This window comes from Vicia villosa, linkage group LG2 (assembly GCF_029867415.1).
Source record: "Vicia villosa cultivar HV-30 ecotype Madison, WI linkage group LG2, Vvil1.0, whole genome shotgun sequence".
Classification (NCBI taxonomy): Eukaryota; Viridiplantae; Streptophyta; class Magnoliopsida; order Fabales; family Fabaceae; genus Vicia; species Vicia villosa.
The window spans coordinates 193,578,014-193,594,479 of NC_081181.1; the positions used below are offsets into that span (position 1 = coordinate 193,578,014).

The 16,466-nt window shown below is 32.5% G+C and overlaps 1 protein-coding gene across 1 annotated transcript; it reads right to left on the reverse strand.

Moving 5' to 3' along the window:
* Positions 1-13,803: 13,803 nt before the first annotated feature.
* Positions 13,804-15,733, reverse strand: LOC131653422 (protein LIGHT-DEPENDENT SHORT HYPOCOTYLS 10-like). The gene is made up of 2 exons (XM_058923555.1): positions 15,017-15,733; positions 13,804-14,035 (listed from the first exon to the last, which is right to left on the reverse strand). Exon 1 carries the CDS (start codon positions 15,623-15,625, stop codon positions 15,038-15,040), a length of 588 nt encoding a protein of 195 aa, XP_058779538.1. The 5' UTR covers positions 15,626-15,733; the 3' UTR covers positions 13,804-14,035; positions 15,017-15,037.
* Positions 15,734-16,466: the final 733 nt, after the last annotated feature.

A 16,466-nucleotide genomic window follows, 5' to 3' on the forward strand; every position in this document is an offset into this window, starting at 1 on the left:
GATTTTCAAAATCAAGACGTTGTGAAACATACACCTCTTCATTTATGTAACCGTTAAGGAAATCAATTTTCACGCCCATTTGAAATAATTTGAAATTTTTAGAACATGCAAACGCTAGTAAAAAGTCGGGTAACTGGAGCATAAGTTTCCTCATATTCAATGATCCCATATTGGTTATATCCTTGAGCCACTAGCTGGGCTCTGTTCCTCGTTTATCACTATATTTTCGTCTAATTTATTTCTAAAAACCCACTTAGTGCCTATAACTTGATGATCTCGCAGGCGAGGGACAAGGTCCCATGCATCATTTCTTTTAAATAGATTTAAATCATCTTGCATGGTCATAAGCCAATGCTTATCAAGTAAGGCCTCTTTTGCATATTCAGGTTGAATTTGTGACACAAATACAAAGTGATAACATAAAATAATTATCTTAGAATGTGTAGTTACGCTTTTGGGGATGTCTCCAAGAATGTTGTCAATTAGATGGTACTTTGAAGACCTCCAGACCAAGGGTAGATCAGTCACTTTAGTTAGATTTTCATCCTTCTCCTTTTCAGAATCGTCATATTTCTCCTCCTCAGGTTTAACCGCTTTAGGTTGATCAATTCCTTCAAAGATATCTTTGAGAGAACCCAACATTTCTCGGATAAGATTCAACAAAAGTGACATGCATAGATTCTTCAACAATAAGTAATCTCTTATTATATACTCTATTGGCTTTGCTTGATTGAGAGTACCCAAGGAAGATACCTCCATCCGCTTTCGCGTCAAATTTTCTAAGGCTGTCTTTGCCATTGTTCTATAAGAAACATTTGCATCTGAAAACATGAAGATGTGATAAATTTGGTTTTCTAACTTTAAGAAGTTCATAAGGAGTTTTGTTTAAAATATGACATATAAATATCTTGTTAGGTTTTGGTTTGTTGGCTGCATTTTGGTAAAATAATAAGTTCAGCAAGATGTTGTACACAGGTTGCTACGACATTACAGCCTACGATTATTTCTATTTCTGGAAGATCAGTTACTATTGTTCCAGAATATTTTTTTTCGTAATTTGTGAGTTAAGAAACACATTGATGATTGGATTCTCTAAAGATTTGTTTCAATGCTCAAGAGATAACGTAATATTTGATTTGCTTGATTGGATGTCAAAACCTTTAGCCTTGCATTTGAAGATTCGATTAGATTTGATCTGATTTAATTTGATTTGCAGAAGGTTATAGCCAGATTGAATATTCAAGCCCAATGGCTGCACTGGCTTATAAAATAAGAAGTCTAAACCTAAGAAGATTACGAAACAAAAAAATAAGGAGAATTATTGTTGCAAGAGTCTTAAGATTTTGGGATTCTTCTTAGAGTACTACGTTTTGTGTATGTCACCCATGTATCATTTGATGCGTAGAGTTTGACTGATTGTTCATTGTTCATTTTTAATCACTCATGAGAGCAAAGAGTGTATTGTGTGTCATTGGAAGTATGTCTTATATCAATTGTTATTATTGTCGAAAATCATAGGGGTGTCATTGAGGGAAGTGAGAGGGGGATCTCATATCTAGGAGAGTCCCATGTAGAAGTTGCACAAGGTAGTGATTAGGTGATAAGTTTTAAACTAGGGTTATTTAGCTTTAAACTAATACTATCATAGTGGATTTACTTTCTGGCTTAGTAGGCCCTAGAGTAGGTGAGTTGCACTGAACTGGGTTAATAATTGATTGTATGTTTTACCTTCTGCTATTCACTTCTGCATAGTTTCTTGCATCAGCCCAAAAATATTTTGGTAGACCACCTTCATTGACCATAGTTCTTGCAAACTCCATTAAAACTCGGTTTTTACGCTCCACAACACCATTTTATTGTAGAGTTCTTGGAGCAGAAATATTATGTTCAATGCCATGTTTATCACGATAATCATCAATGAGGTGGTTTTCAAATTCACCTCCATGATCGCATTGAATTGCAACAATTTTTAAATTCATTTTATTTTGAGACAACATTGCAAAACTAGTGAAAGCCGAAAACTTTCATCTTTACTATGCAAAATGACGGTCCAACAAAATCTAGAATAATCGTCTACGATAAAAAACATAGTAATTACCAAATCTTTTAGTTTGTGAAGGACCAAAAATATCCATATGGAGAAGCTCAAGAGGTCTACAAGTTGAAATAACGTTTTTAGATTTGAACGCGACTCTTGTTTGCTTTCTCATTTGGCATGCATCACATAGGTTCTCTTTGGAAATTTAATCTTTGGTAGACCAATAACTAGATCCTTTGAGACCACTTTGTTGAGTAAATCAAATTTGACTTGAGCTAAATGTCTATGCTCTAACCAAGATTCTTCACTCATGGTTACTAAAAAATTAGTGCTTGTCAAGGACACATCACCCAAGTTAAGCGTGTAGATATTGTTTACCCCCAAGCCTTTTAAAAATTGATCTTTCTTCTCATTATGTTCAATTATGCAACATTCATTTGTGAAAGATATTTTGTATCCTTTATCGCATAGTTGACTAATGCTAAGTATATTATGTTTAAGGCCTTAAACAAGCATAACATCATTGATAGTAGTAGACGAGAGATTACGTACACTACCTTTTCCAAGTATAACACCTTTGTTATTGTCTCCATATGTCACATACCCCTTCTTATTTTCCACAAAGTCAATGAATAAGGAGATGTCACCCGTCGTGTGCTTGGAGCATCCACAATCAAGAAAACCCATTCTCTCTATGGAGCCAAGACATTCAACCTACAATATTAAACAAAGTTGGTAGGTATCCAATTTTCATTGGGTCTGTGAGAGTAAGTAAAAACTATGTTGAATTTAGGCAACCATTGAAAGACACCTTTAGGAACAAGAATTCTCCTAAATTTTCCTTTTGCAATGGTATTACCTTTCTTGCAACAATAGTGACAAGTCTAATAATGATGAGAATGATTTTTTCTATTTGATTCCTTTTTCAACAAAACTATACCTTTTGTAAGGTACTATTAACGATTTTTTAAACTTTGTTGGATCAATAGAAAATGTGGCTTTTGGTTATAAAGCCTTGTTCAATTTGACTTTTTTAGAGTATTAACCTCTTTTTTCCAATTGTGACAAGTTTCACAACCAAACCAAGAAAGCTTCTCATCCTCAATTTTAACTTTTATAACATCTAACATGGTTTTCTTAAGAGCTTCTATTTATTTTTCCGTATCTAAAACTTTGGCTTCTAAGTGTGAAATTATTCTTTTAAGCCAACCTTTTAAAAGCATCTTTAGCTTCACCATATATATTATCAAAAGCATTTTGTAAATCAAAATAAGATATTTCATCAATAGGTTCATGTTTAGAATGACTTACATTCTTCTTCTTCTTTTGATGGGCCATGAGGCAAAGGTTTTCCCTTTCATCACTATTACTTGAGCTATCTTTACCTTTATGATGATGGGTTGTGAGACATAAGTTTGATATTTCATCATCATCACTTGAGCTATTTTCACTTGAAGATTCACTATCACTTTCCCAAGCAATGTATGCTCTTCTAGTCTTGCTAGACTTCTTGTATTGACCTTTTCCTTTATCTTAAGCAATTGACAATCCGGTTTTTAATGACCAACCTTTCCACAATTATAGCATGAATCTTTAAAATTTTCTTTATTATTGTCATCTTATCTTGAGGAATTTGATTGTCTTCTATAGTTGATGAGACATTTTGTCGGAATGCTTCATTTCATTCTTCTTGAGATATGTATTGTAGCTTCTAGCAAACAACCCTATTTCTTCTTCATCCATACAATCATTATCACTAGAGTCACTCCTATCTCCTTATCCTTGTTCTTTTTGTTATTAATCTTCTTCTTATGCTTATCTAAACAAATGAGCTCTTGCTCATGTTTTTCAAGCTTTCTAAACGAATTAGTGACGTCCAATGTCAATAGATCATTAGCTTCCTTAATTGCGGTAACCTTTGGTTGTCATTCCCTATTAAGACACCTAAACACTCTGTTAGTAGAAATTTCATTAGAAACATGCTTACCAAATGCATTCAAATGATTTACAAGATAAGTGAACTACTTTTGCATATAGGCAATGGTTTCACCATACTTCATATGAAAGACTTCAAACTCTTGATTCAAACTATTGATTCTAGATTGTTTGACTTCATTAGTACCCTCATGGGCAACATGCAATGAGTCCCACATAGCTTTAGCAGTTGTACAATAAGAAACATGATAATATTCATCAACTCCTAAAGAGGATATGCGAATATTTCTTGCTTTCCAATCATACAACCACCTTTTCTCATCTTCCGCATCCTATTGTGCTTCCGGTTTAGGTACAACAACGCCAGCCTCATTGGTCATAGTGATTTCAAAGGGACCATTTTGGACAACGCTCCATACTTTCCTATCAATGGAATTTTGATGGATACGCATACAATATTTCAAATAACCATAATTTCCGTCATTGAAAACATGCAGTCTATTGTACGTCCCTTTAGGTTCAGAATCCATTATCTAATAAGTGATTTCGAAGCACAAGATAAATCAGCGCTTGTGATACCACTTGTTAGACGATATACTACAATCTAAAGAGGGGATGAATATATCGCAAATTAATTTTTCTTACAAAAATTGTGTTTTAAAAATGTTTTAACAAAGACATGCGGACACAATCCCGAATCGACAATCGTCTATCCCAAACCGTTATCGAAAAGACCAGATATGTGTTAACCGATCAAACGAACACGTAGGATGAGAAAGATAACCAATATATTTTTAACAATTTACCTTTGAATATAAATCACACATTAGTAACCTATTTCTAATGAATTAACACACAAAAATGACTTAAGCAGTTTGTTGAACACTTTGTGTGCAATCGATTGAAATCATATTTTTCTTTGAATGTTGTCGATATGAGAAATCAATTTCAATCACATAGATTGTAATCAACTCAACAAAATTGTTTGAAGTTTAAGAAAAAGAAAAATTCTATGTATTATCAATCACACAATCAATGGTTTAACAATTTGCACATAAACATAAAAGAGAGACAGATAGAGAGACACAAGGATTTGTTTAGATAGTTCCCTAATCTGCCTCGCTATGGATACGTCTGCCCCCAATTCCAAAGGAATTAAGATAATGAAAAATTAACCTTTGCAAATGTAGTTTTACAATAGAACAAGTATCAATCCAACAATCCAAACCCTAAGTATGATGTTGATCATATCTTCTTCTCTTCCCTTGATCTTGAGCTCGATCAAGTGAACTTGATAATTCTAATTTGAAAATCCTTCTACCGTTAGTCCTTTGATAGAACCCCCGTTCTTCAAAGCCTTCATTCGACTGAATCCAAATTGAGAACGTATCATGAACAAAGACTTACCAAACTGATCCCCCAGTTACCGTTACTCATTCGATCGAACCCACCGTTCTTCAAAGCTTTCACCCGGTTGAATCTAAATTGCGTAATCTTGTCCAAAACCTTCAAATCTCAACGATCTTGAAGGAAAACCCTACCTTGGTTTTCTGATTTGAAACCCCTAAAGAATTCTTAGCCCAATTCTATTACACCTATCCTAAATTGGACCTTATCAAGCCATCTCTTGATCACTCAACAAAAATGATTATGTGTAGTTGTTGTATGTATGCAATGAGAGGTTGAAGATGATGAATAATGCTTTGTATATTTGTGGTTTCGTATATGAGGAATGATGCATGAATGGATATATATATATATGTGTGTGTGTGTGTGTGTGTGTGTGTGTGTGTGTGTGTGTGTGTGTGTGTATGTGTGTGTGTGTGTGTGTGTGTGTGTTTGAGTGTGTGAAAAAACAAAATAAAAAAAAATTGGGTTGCAAAATTACAAAATTGGACATTTTAATCAGTGGGGTCGACTCATTCGAAGTAAGATTCAACTCCTAAGGATAAGGGAGTCGATCGATACTACCTGAAAGTCGACTCCTTTTGGACAGAAAAGAATTTTTCAAGAACAACTTCAGTAGAAGTCGAGACACAACACTGGGAGTCGACTCCTTCGTGTTTATGTATTGACTCAAAATGTGTGGGAGCTGACTCCTTCTTAGCAAAAATTTTGAAAACGCTTTTAGTGGGAGTCGACTCCTTCGCGCTGTGTATTGACTCCAAGAGGCTATGTATTGAATCCTAACACGAATGAGTCGACTCCAAACATAATTTTTCATAAAAATGCATGTTTTTGAAGATTCTAACATGTCCAAATGCTTTTGTCTTGATCCGTAAGTGTTATAAGATGAAAATGAAACCTAGACATAGAGAGATAATTAAGGTCCAATGTATAAATACTATATTCTTCTTAATTTTGACATCATTCAAAATATCTAGAGATTTTTTATCAATTGTGTGATTGTATGTTCCAACACATTGAATTATTATGATAGTTGACACACATTTTATTAACATACAAACAAATAAAATATAAAATAAATAACTTTAAAATAAAATATTTATTTTTTATTTTGGTTAAAAAATTTATTTTTGTTACACTCCCAGTAAAATCAGTAGTAATAATAAATTAATAGAAAAGTCGACAAAAATAGGAATAAGGTAGAAGAGTGTGAGATTGAAAAAAAGAAAAAGTGATATCAACCCTACATAACAATAAACCAAATTAAATAGGATATCTTCTTTGCACTCTTTTTCTTCAAAGGCAATATACTAAACATTAGAGTATCATATTAAATTTCAACTACCTTCAATTCATTTTAGCCTTATTAGAAAAATGTAAACATTTATCATATCCAAAACTTAATTCTTATTCTTGATGCGTTTTAATTTAAGAATTGGATTGCACCTATATTGCCTATAGTATATTACCATCTTCCACCATTTAAGCTACATGCATGTTATCATGACATTATCTTACTCAAGCATATATAACTATTTATAACCCTACACATTTAGAATATCATTTAATTCTTCATTTCTAGATCCATTTATATATAGTCCAATTGGAGTCGAGCACATATAGACTCTAAAGTAAAATGAAAATATATATCATAATGTACAATTTTCTTTTTCTAGTGACTAATTTAGATATTGAAAAAAAAATTCAATCAATATAATGACCAATACATAGGTGGCCAAAGGATTTGTGATAGTTATAAAAGATTATGCCAAGAGGTTATTACATATTCTAAATTAGTCACTAGAAAAAGAAAATTGTACATTAGGTTATTACATAAGCATGACAAAGATTTTGAATCAAATCTTGTCAAAGAGAAAAAGTTTAGGTTTGCAAATCAGCAAATGCATGCATCTATATGGACTTTATAATTGAGAGAAGCGTGAGTTAAGTGAAAAATAAATGGAGGAATAAGTCAAAGATATTGAAGAGGACAGCAAAGGTACCCGATGAATTTTAGGTTTCCAAATGCATGCATCTATATAAATGGACATTTTCGTATATATATTTTGTAGATTTGCATACATACTTAAGGTATAGTGAAAAAGTTTATAGTTTGTTTGGTTATTAATAAGAATTTAGAAATAACTCTGTCAAATTAAAAATAAAAATCCATCAAAATTTATAATTTTTAGGATCATATTAACGAGTGCATTTAATACACGTATTTTTTAAAAAATTTAATATTTTAATCATTTAAAGTATGCTTTAGGAGTACTTGTTAGTATTTCTCTAATTTTTATATTATCACTATATTTAATTACAAAAATATTAGAGACATAATTCTGTAAATTTTTATTTAAATAAATTTTTTTAATATTAAACTCGTCTTAATATAAAAAGGATAAATTGACTGTAAAGTGCATTTTGAGAAAACAAATTCCATCTTGTAGGAGTTTGCACATCATTACTTGTGACTTTGTTCTTTACTATGTGATATGACATTTTAAGGTGGTTAGAATGGGTTGGTTAGCTATATATGTGTATCTATTTTTGGTATTTATTCATATTAGTGTAATGCAAGGTAGTTAGAGTTTGAACACTAGTTAGAGTAAGTTAAGTTTACTAGGAAAGTTGTTAGACTCTTAACAAATATAACCTTGCCTTTGCAATATATTTGTATGGTATAAATACTGCATATATTAGAACTCAATATAAAATGTACAATATTGATTAAAGTAAACACATCGAAGAACAATATCTATCATCTAATATGATATCAGAGTCCATCGATAACATTATGGGTCATCCACCACGCATCCAATCTCTTAGAGTGTTTGGTGATGGGAGAAATTAGGAAGATCACAAGTTCAACATTGATTAGAGATAAAGCTTGAAAAGACTTATATAGAGTGACACACCTTACTTTACAATTCTTAAGATGGTATCACACCTATAGAACCTATGGATTGTTTCCACTTACCATCTTTATTCCAGAAACTCGTTGTTCTTCAATGATGAGCTTTCATATGCATAGAAATTTAGAGAATCTCCAATAGCAGATCTCAAAACTTTGTCTCGTGATTCAAACAATCTTGCACGTTCATCTCATGATGTCTCATCGCAGTTTACCAATTTGTCTTATGCAAACACATTCACATAAAAACTCTCAATCAATTTGCAGGTAAACAATTTATTCTTTTGGAACCAATAAGCTGAATGGTCATTTTATCGCACAAATTGCACAAAATTATGGTTAATCCACAAATTCATTCAATGTTAAAAATCGGTGTTGATGAAATTGGCAATATCTTTTATGAAGAATACAAATCTTGGACCGTTCAAGATCAAGCTCTCTTCACCTATCTTCTCTAAAAAAAATCTAAAGTTGTTCTTCCCCAAGTACTGTCTTGCAAACACGTTTTTGAAGTTTAAGATATGATTCACAAGAAGTTTTAGGCATTAGTGAAAGTTAGGGTTTATCAATTAAGGTTAGAACTCAAAATCACGAAGAAAGCAAATCATTCAATTTCAAAGTATATTTTATGAATAAGAGTCATAGCCAATTCACTTATTGGTTGGAGATCTTATCTCTAAGAGAGATCAAGTTGATACCATTATATACAATTTATTTGAAAAATGCAATCCATTCATCATGACGATCTATTGTAAAACTAAGCCATTGGATCTCTATGACATTGAAGTTCTTCTGAAAAATTAAGAATTTTTCTGAAAACTGGTCTATGTGTCGACACATACGAGCTGTGATTCAACACATGCACTACATTATTAAAGGTTATAGCCTCTGTAGCTCACAGATCGACACATACACCATTCCAGGTCGACACACGTAGGTCAATATTAAAGCATGTAGGCTCTATTTGCATGAGTTGACACATATTGTAAATTTTATTGATATGAATCGACACATAGAAGGAATGCCGCCTTTATGAGTCAACACATACGACTTATGTTTTGACACATGCAACCCATTTTTAAATCTTGTAGCTTTTGTTTCTCATGAGTCCACACATGACCTGATATGTGTCGACACATGCATTGATATGAGTCGACACATAACTCGTAAGTGTCGACTCATGTTACGAAATTTTGTAAAATTTGTATTCTTTTTCTAAATCTCTAGATTCCTTTTGCCTCCAACTTGCACGCATATAAATACCTCATACATGCATCTTTTCATGTTGATGAAAATATAAACACATACAAATATTTCTCTTCATCTTTAACCTCACATCTATGCATACACACAAACAAAATACACATAATCATTTTTTGTTTGGGTGACATCTAGATTAGGTTGATAACGTCCAATTTAGGTTGGTGTACCGGTAAATTGGGTTGAGAATCTTGGGGGATTTCATTGGAAAAACTATGAGGGTTTATCATCCAAGATTATGGCGTAGATTTGGGGGATTTGACAAGATTTTTGCAATTCAGATTTGATCGAGTGAAAGCTTTGAAGAACAGGAGGTTCTTACAAAGAAGTAGCGTTAGACGGTGAATCGATTGGAAATTTTGGGTGAACAAAATTTTCAATTTGGATTCGACCAAGTGAAAGCTTTGAAGAGCAGAGGTTTCTTGAAAAGGAGTAGCACGAGAAGGTGAATCATATTGGTATTTTTGGGTGACCTGATCAAACTCATATCAAGGGAAGAGAAAGTGTTAGGATCAACACCAAACATAGACTTTGTAGGGTTGGATTGCTACATTTATCTTGTAAATAGATTTTGTAAAGTAAAGTTTATTATCTCAATTCCTTTGGAATTGAGGGAAGACATATCCATAGCGAGGATGATTGGTGAACTGCCTAAACAAATCCTCGTGTTCTCTCTCTCTCTCTCATTTACTTTCAATAGCAAATTATCGAATTTTAAAATTGTGCAATCGATACGATTAGATTGATTCATTGTTGTTTCAAATAAAGTCATGTGAAGATTTTGCTACTGAGAAGAATGTTGTATCAAAAATCTCGCGTACTTTAACAGAGCGATTTGACAACATTATAGTGGTGATTTAGGAATTGAAGGATATTGCAACGATGAGCAAATAGGAGCTTCAAAGCTCTCTTGAGGCTCATGAGTAAAGGACGAAGGAAAGAAATATTGACAAGTAAAAGGTGGAACTTTGCAAGCTCAATTCAATAAGAAGAATCAGAAGTCGAAAGGAAAATGGCCCATGAAGAATAAAGAGAATTTTCAAAATATTGGTGGAAGAGAGTCTCAAAATTCATAGAATTTTACTTGTCAAAAGGGTGAGAGCAACTACAACAAAAATGGTGGTCAAGGAAACTTTAGAGGTGAAAAAGTAAAGTTTAAAAGGGAAGAATTTACCGAAAGAGCTATAGGGAGAAGCAATATACAAAGCTGTCTATTTGTTAAATATGTGTCCAAAAAGAATATTTAAAAGATAACACTGATGACGAATGGTCCGAGTTCAAATAGAATCTAAACCATTTGAGAGTTTTTGATTCTATAGCGTATCGACATGTTTTGGGGTAGCTTAGAAAGAAGCTAGATGATAAGTGAGAGTTGATGATACTTGTAGGGTATCACTCCACTGAAGGTTACAAGTTGTTTGATGCAACAAACATAAGGGTTGTGATCAGCCGAGACATCGTTTTCGATAAATTAAAGGAGTTACAACAGCTTGTAAACGGTTACGCAAAAGCTATAACCGATTACAACAATGAAGATTCTATTTCTGCAGAATTTGATAGTGCAGGAACGCCCCCCCCCATCAAAGCCCGAATTGAAAAATGTGAGAAGATCAACAAGGCAATGAGTTTTGCCTCCAAGACGCCAGGATTGTGAGATGTTTCGAGACAACAAAATCAATGATGATGATGATTTCATCCATTTTGCACTTATGGTCGAATCCAAATTTGTTAAGATGGAAGATGCCTTGAGTGATCCAAAATAGATTTGTGCTATGAAAGACGAGCTGTAATCGATTAAGAAAAACAATACTTGGGAGTTAGTTGATTTACCGGAAGGATATAAATCGATTGTTGTAAGATGGGTCTATAAGGAAAAGGCAAATCCCAAGGGTGAAATAATCAAGCATAAGGCTCGATTAGTTGTAGAGGGATTTTTGCAAAGAGTAGGCGTGAACTTTAAAAAGGTATTTGCATCGGTTGCTAGAATTGAAACCATAAGACTAGTTGTTGGTATTGCGAACAATAACAATCGGTCTATATATCAAACAGATGTGAAATTTACGTTTTTGAACAAACCGTTTGTATAGGAAGTTTATGTAGAGAGTCCCGGGATTTGTTGTGAAGAACCAAGAGTTAAAGTTCTACAAGTTGAAGAAAGCGTTGTATGATTTGAAACAAGCTCCAAGAGCTTGGAACAAGATGATAAATGGTTTCTTAAAAGAGATTGGCTTCAAGAAGTGTGTATACTAACATGGTGTGTATGTGAAGACATATTCAAGTGAAGGAGTGATCATCCTTTGTCTATACATAGACGAATTGTTGATCAGAGGCAACAACGGTAGGTGTATTTCTAAGTTCAAGAGTGAACTTATAAAAGAATTCGAGATGACCGACCTAGCTTGATCTCATACATACTTTATAGGCATTGAGTTCCATAAGTCCAAAAAGAGACTGTTCATGCACCAAAGAAGGTATGCTCTTGAGATATTGAAGGAGTTTGAAATGGAGCATTAATGTAATATTGTCACCACTCTAGCTGAACCAAGGTTACAATTGTCTAAGAATGAGGATGACCAAGAGGTAAAACCAACCCAATATAGGAGGCTGATTGGACCCTTGCGTTACTTGTGCAATACACGACCAAATTTGGCGTTTAGTTTTGGTATTGTGAGTAGATTCATGGAGAGACTGAAGGTGTCTCACTTGGAAGAATTCAAGAGGATTCTAAGATATGTCAAAGATTCCATTGGATGCGAAATTCTCTTTCCCGCAACGGGCACGAGAAGAAAATGAAGTTTACTCGATTTTACCGATTCCAATTGGCGCAAAGATAAAGATGATCGAAAGTCTACAACGGGATACATCTTTATGTCCGGTGGAACACCAATCTCATGGTGTTCGAAGAAGGAACCAATAGTAGTACTCTCGTCTTGTGAGACCGAGTATATTTCCGCTTTATTGTGTGCGTGCCAAGTCGTGTGGTTGATGAATCTATTGAAGAAGTTTGACAACGATGAGGGTGACGCTATAACGCTCTTGGTTGAAAATGTTTCCGCTATTAATCTTGCCAAGAACCCAATTACACATGGGAGGAGAAAGAAAATTAAAATGAGGTTTCACTACTTGAGAGACCTTACTAGTGAAAGTAAGTTGAGATTGAGATATTGTAGAAGTGAAGAGTAAGTGGTTGATTTATTGACCAAGGGAGTCACAATTGAAGTGTTCAAAAGGTTGAAGATGAACATGGGCATGGAAGACTTGGAGCACTTGAATTAAGGTGGTGTGTTAAGGGAATTTTAGTAATTCAAGTGATGTAACTAGTTAACATAGGTGTGTAACCGATTAGTGTCAAAATAAGGCAAATAAGCTGGAGAAAAGTGATCCTAGAGTTGGTGTACCGGTTACCACTGTTTGTTATTTTTCTATTTTTAACAACTGTAACCGGTTACAAGTCGAAGAATAATTTTCCTGAAATTTAGCTTATGTAACTTGTGTCCCAATCCACTTGTATTGATTGTATAAATGCGTTGGAGATATCCTCGTCAAAGATAATGAAAATATACATTCTTACCCTCAATTATCTCTCTCTAATTTCTCTTCTACCTCTCCGCATTTAAACCCTCCATTTTCACCAAAAGAGTGATTCTAAGTTCTAACCACCCCTCCACAAAATATGACATCTTGTAATTACCCTCATGTTCCATTTATTTAAGAGGACCAGATTAACCATATGAAGATCTCGAACCCTAAGCATTAGCTCCTTACGTTTAGGCTCTTTGGGATTGAATTTTTATATGAAACAGTTAGAGAATTTATGTTCTATCACTTTATATTAATAAAAAGGTAAATTTTATGAGAATTAAAATTGAAAAACTTTAATTTTTTTTAAAATTTACTAAAAATGGTAAAGGTCTCCATTTGCACATTTGTTAGAGGTCTATATTAAATATGAAAATTAATTCTTTTTTCATATTTATATCATACTGTCCCATGCATTAATCTCATCCACTAGTTTATTTTATCCCTCTATTCATTAGTGATTAGTCATTGGCGAGTATCTAGATCCATTAGACACATTCATCCATATTTAAAAGATCAAACATGCATATGTAAAAAACAGAAGCATGGAGCACCGCAGCACCTTTTATAGAAAAAAACAAGCAACATATCATGCAATTAATCTTCCAAAGAATATATATGATGCATTAATTAATATATATCATAGATAATATATATTTCACTAACTATATGTGCTTAACATCGCATCAAATTAAGCAATTACTTCATAATAAGGGTGAATACAGTACATGGCCTTACCCAATATTGTAAACTCAAATTCTTTGTCAACTTCATTATAAAATTCCCATTGGAAAATAACAAAAATACACCCCTTTACTCATAACTATCATATGAAAAGGGTTCAAACTTTACCCAAGAATAACCAGCATTCCATGACTTTTGCTCAAGTAGTTATCCAAGTCCTATATCAACAGATTAAGAGTCAAATTCAGAATTTTAAACAATTTCAATATCTAAAACTAATAACATAGCATAATCAAAATTTAAATAAATGCTCAAAAAACATATAGTACTAAAATTAATGCAAGAGTATATGATCAGATATGTGTTGCAGTGTTAGGTGGTTGAAAGATTGTTTTTCTTGTACGGATGTGTTAGATTTATACACATAAAAAAAACAAAAAGGACATTCATATTGTAAGAAAAAGTGAGAGATATACATAAAATAAATAGAATGAGACAATATTTCAAGAAAACAAGAAATTTTAGTTACTAGAAAGTCTGACACAAATTTCACAAGATTCATAGAAGAGAATCTAAAATATCCCTTATCCATAGATTTATAAGTTTTAATTCTATAATACGGATTTTATTTAAGAAAAGACTTAAATTTGGTTATTAATGTTTGAATTAATACTATTGTAATGGAAGCTACATTAAGTAAGATTATGTGAAAAAGCTACTATGTTTATTAGCAAAATATAATATACTACTTAATTATTTAATTATAGAAAAAAAACAATTATGAAATAAAGGAAAGATGATTATATTGTCATTTTGCATTTGGAAACGACAAACATAAAATTGAAGAAAGAGCATTACCAGCTAGTTCCTCCTGTAATACACATATTCATTCATTATATATAAAGAAAGAAAAAAATAATTACATAATTAACAAGAAAAATGATTTATTATTACTGCTAAATTTATACAAGTTAGGGTTTTGAAGTCTCTGAATTAGGGTTTGATATATGAAATGAAATGTATATTACTACTACTAGCTAGGAGAAATGTATATACACAAAAGACATATTATGCTCTAAATATCAGAAGAAAATTCAACCACTAAACAGTGAACAATTAATACAATATATTTATTGTCCAAAAACTAATTAGTTAACAATGAAATTTATTTTGTTATAGAAAAGAAGAGAAAAACTTACCATATATGGTAATGATAAATTTCACTGCATAGGCAAATTTGAGGTATCACCGTTATGTTTGATTGGAATCCTCTTCTTCTTTTTCTTCTTGTAAGGAATTCCTCTAGCCTTAGCTTGAGAATCTCTCACTTCACGAAGATAGATTCTTATGGAGCCACTAGCAAAAGGATTAGTCTCTGGCAATCCACCATTTTCTTCATAAGCAGCTCTTAATCTTCCAATAAGTGCATCAAGGCTTCCCCAAGCTTGTTTTAGAGGACAAGTACATGGCCCGGGCGGTTCGGTTTGTCCGAAGAACAAACATCCTTGTAAGTGCACTTTGGTTTTCCCAAATTGATCCAAATACCTTAGAAACTCAAGAACATGATTTGAGTTGCATTGAGAAAGTGCTACCGGAGGCCTTTGGTTTCTTAAATATTGTCCGAAAGTGTTCCAATCTCGTCGTTTTTGTGACTCGTAACGACTGAGTGGAATCGGTTGCTGTTGCTGTTCTTGCGGTTGATGATGCTGGTGTTGTTGATGATGTCCAACACCAGCACCATCACCTATAGTTGAAGTAGAAGATCTTGATGATGATCCATCTACTATGTCTTTTCCTTTGTTGGACATATCTTGATGTTAAGATCAAATCATTAAGTATTTCTTTATTATGAAAGGGAAGTTTTTTTGGTTTGGTAGAGAGTGAGAAGAAGGAAGAGAAGACAATAGAATAGAAGTGGAAGAATTTATTTAAAAAACCAAAAAAAAAAAATTATAAATAAAGAAAAAAAGAAAAAATAATTTAGGGTATCACATCAAAGGGCTAATGAGGGGACAATATATGGGACCAATGAAAGTGCTTTAGCCTTTCTTTTTCTTCATTGCCTACATTATTTTCTTGCTTTAATGGTACTATTAGTATTAATCATACTTTATTTTTTTTTATCATTGTGCTTCCATCATCAAAGCAATTATTAATGGGTAATTTAGAGTAATTAGCACTATGGTTATTGCTTTTGTGACTATTTAATAACAGTCTAGCTTGTCTAGTGTTTAGAGGATTGTTTGTCACGTATTAGCAAATTTTGTGATTAAAAGGTAAACTTAATGGTTTCCGTGACCTATTCTATAATTTTTATTCACATGGTTGATAGTATATGGTGTCACATCTCTTTCATATTGTCACCAATCACATAGCTTTTCAAATTAGATTACCTTATGCTATATCTCTTACTAAAGGAAATTACTTAACTAATCAATTAATTAACCTAGATCATCTTCCAAGAATTTGCAGCATTTCAATTTATCAACTATTTCAAGATATTTGAATTCTATTATTATTATTATTATTATTATTATTATTATTATTATTATTATTATTATTATTATTATTATTATTATTATTGTTATTATTATTATTATTATTATTATTATTATTATTATTATTATTATTATTATTATTATTATTATT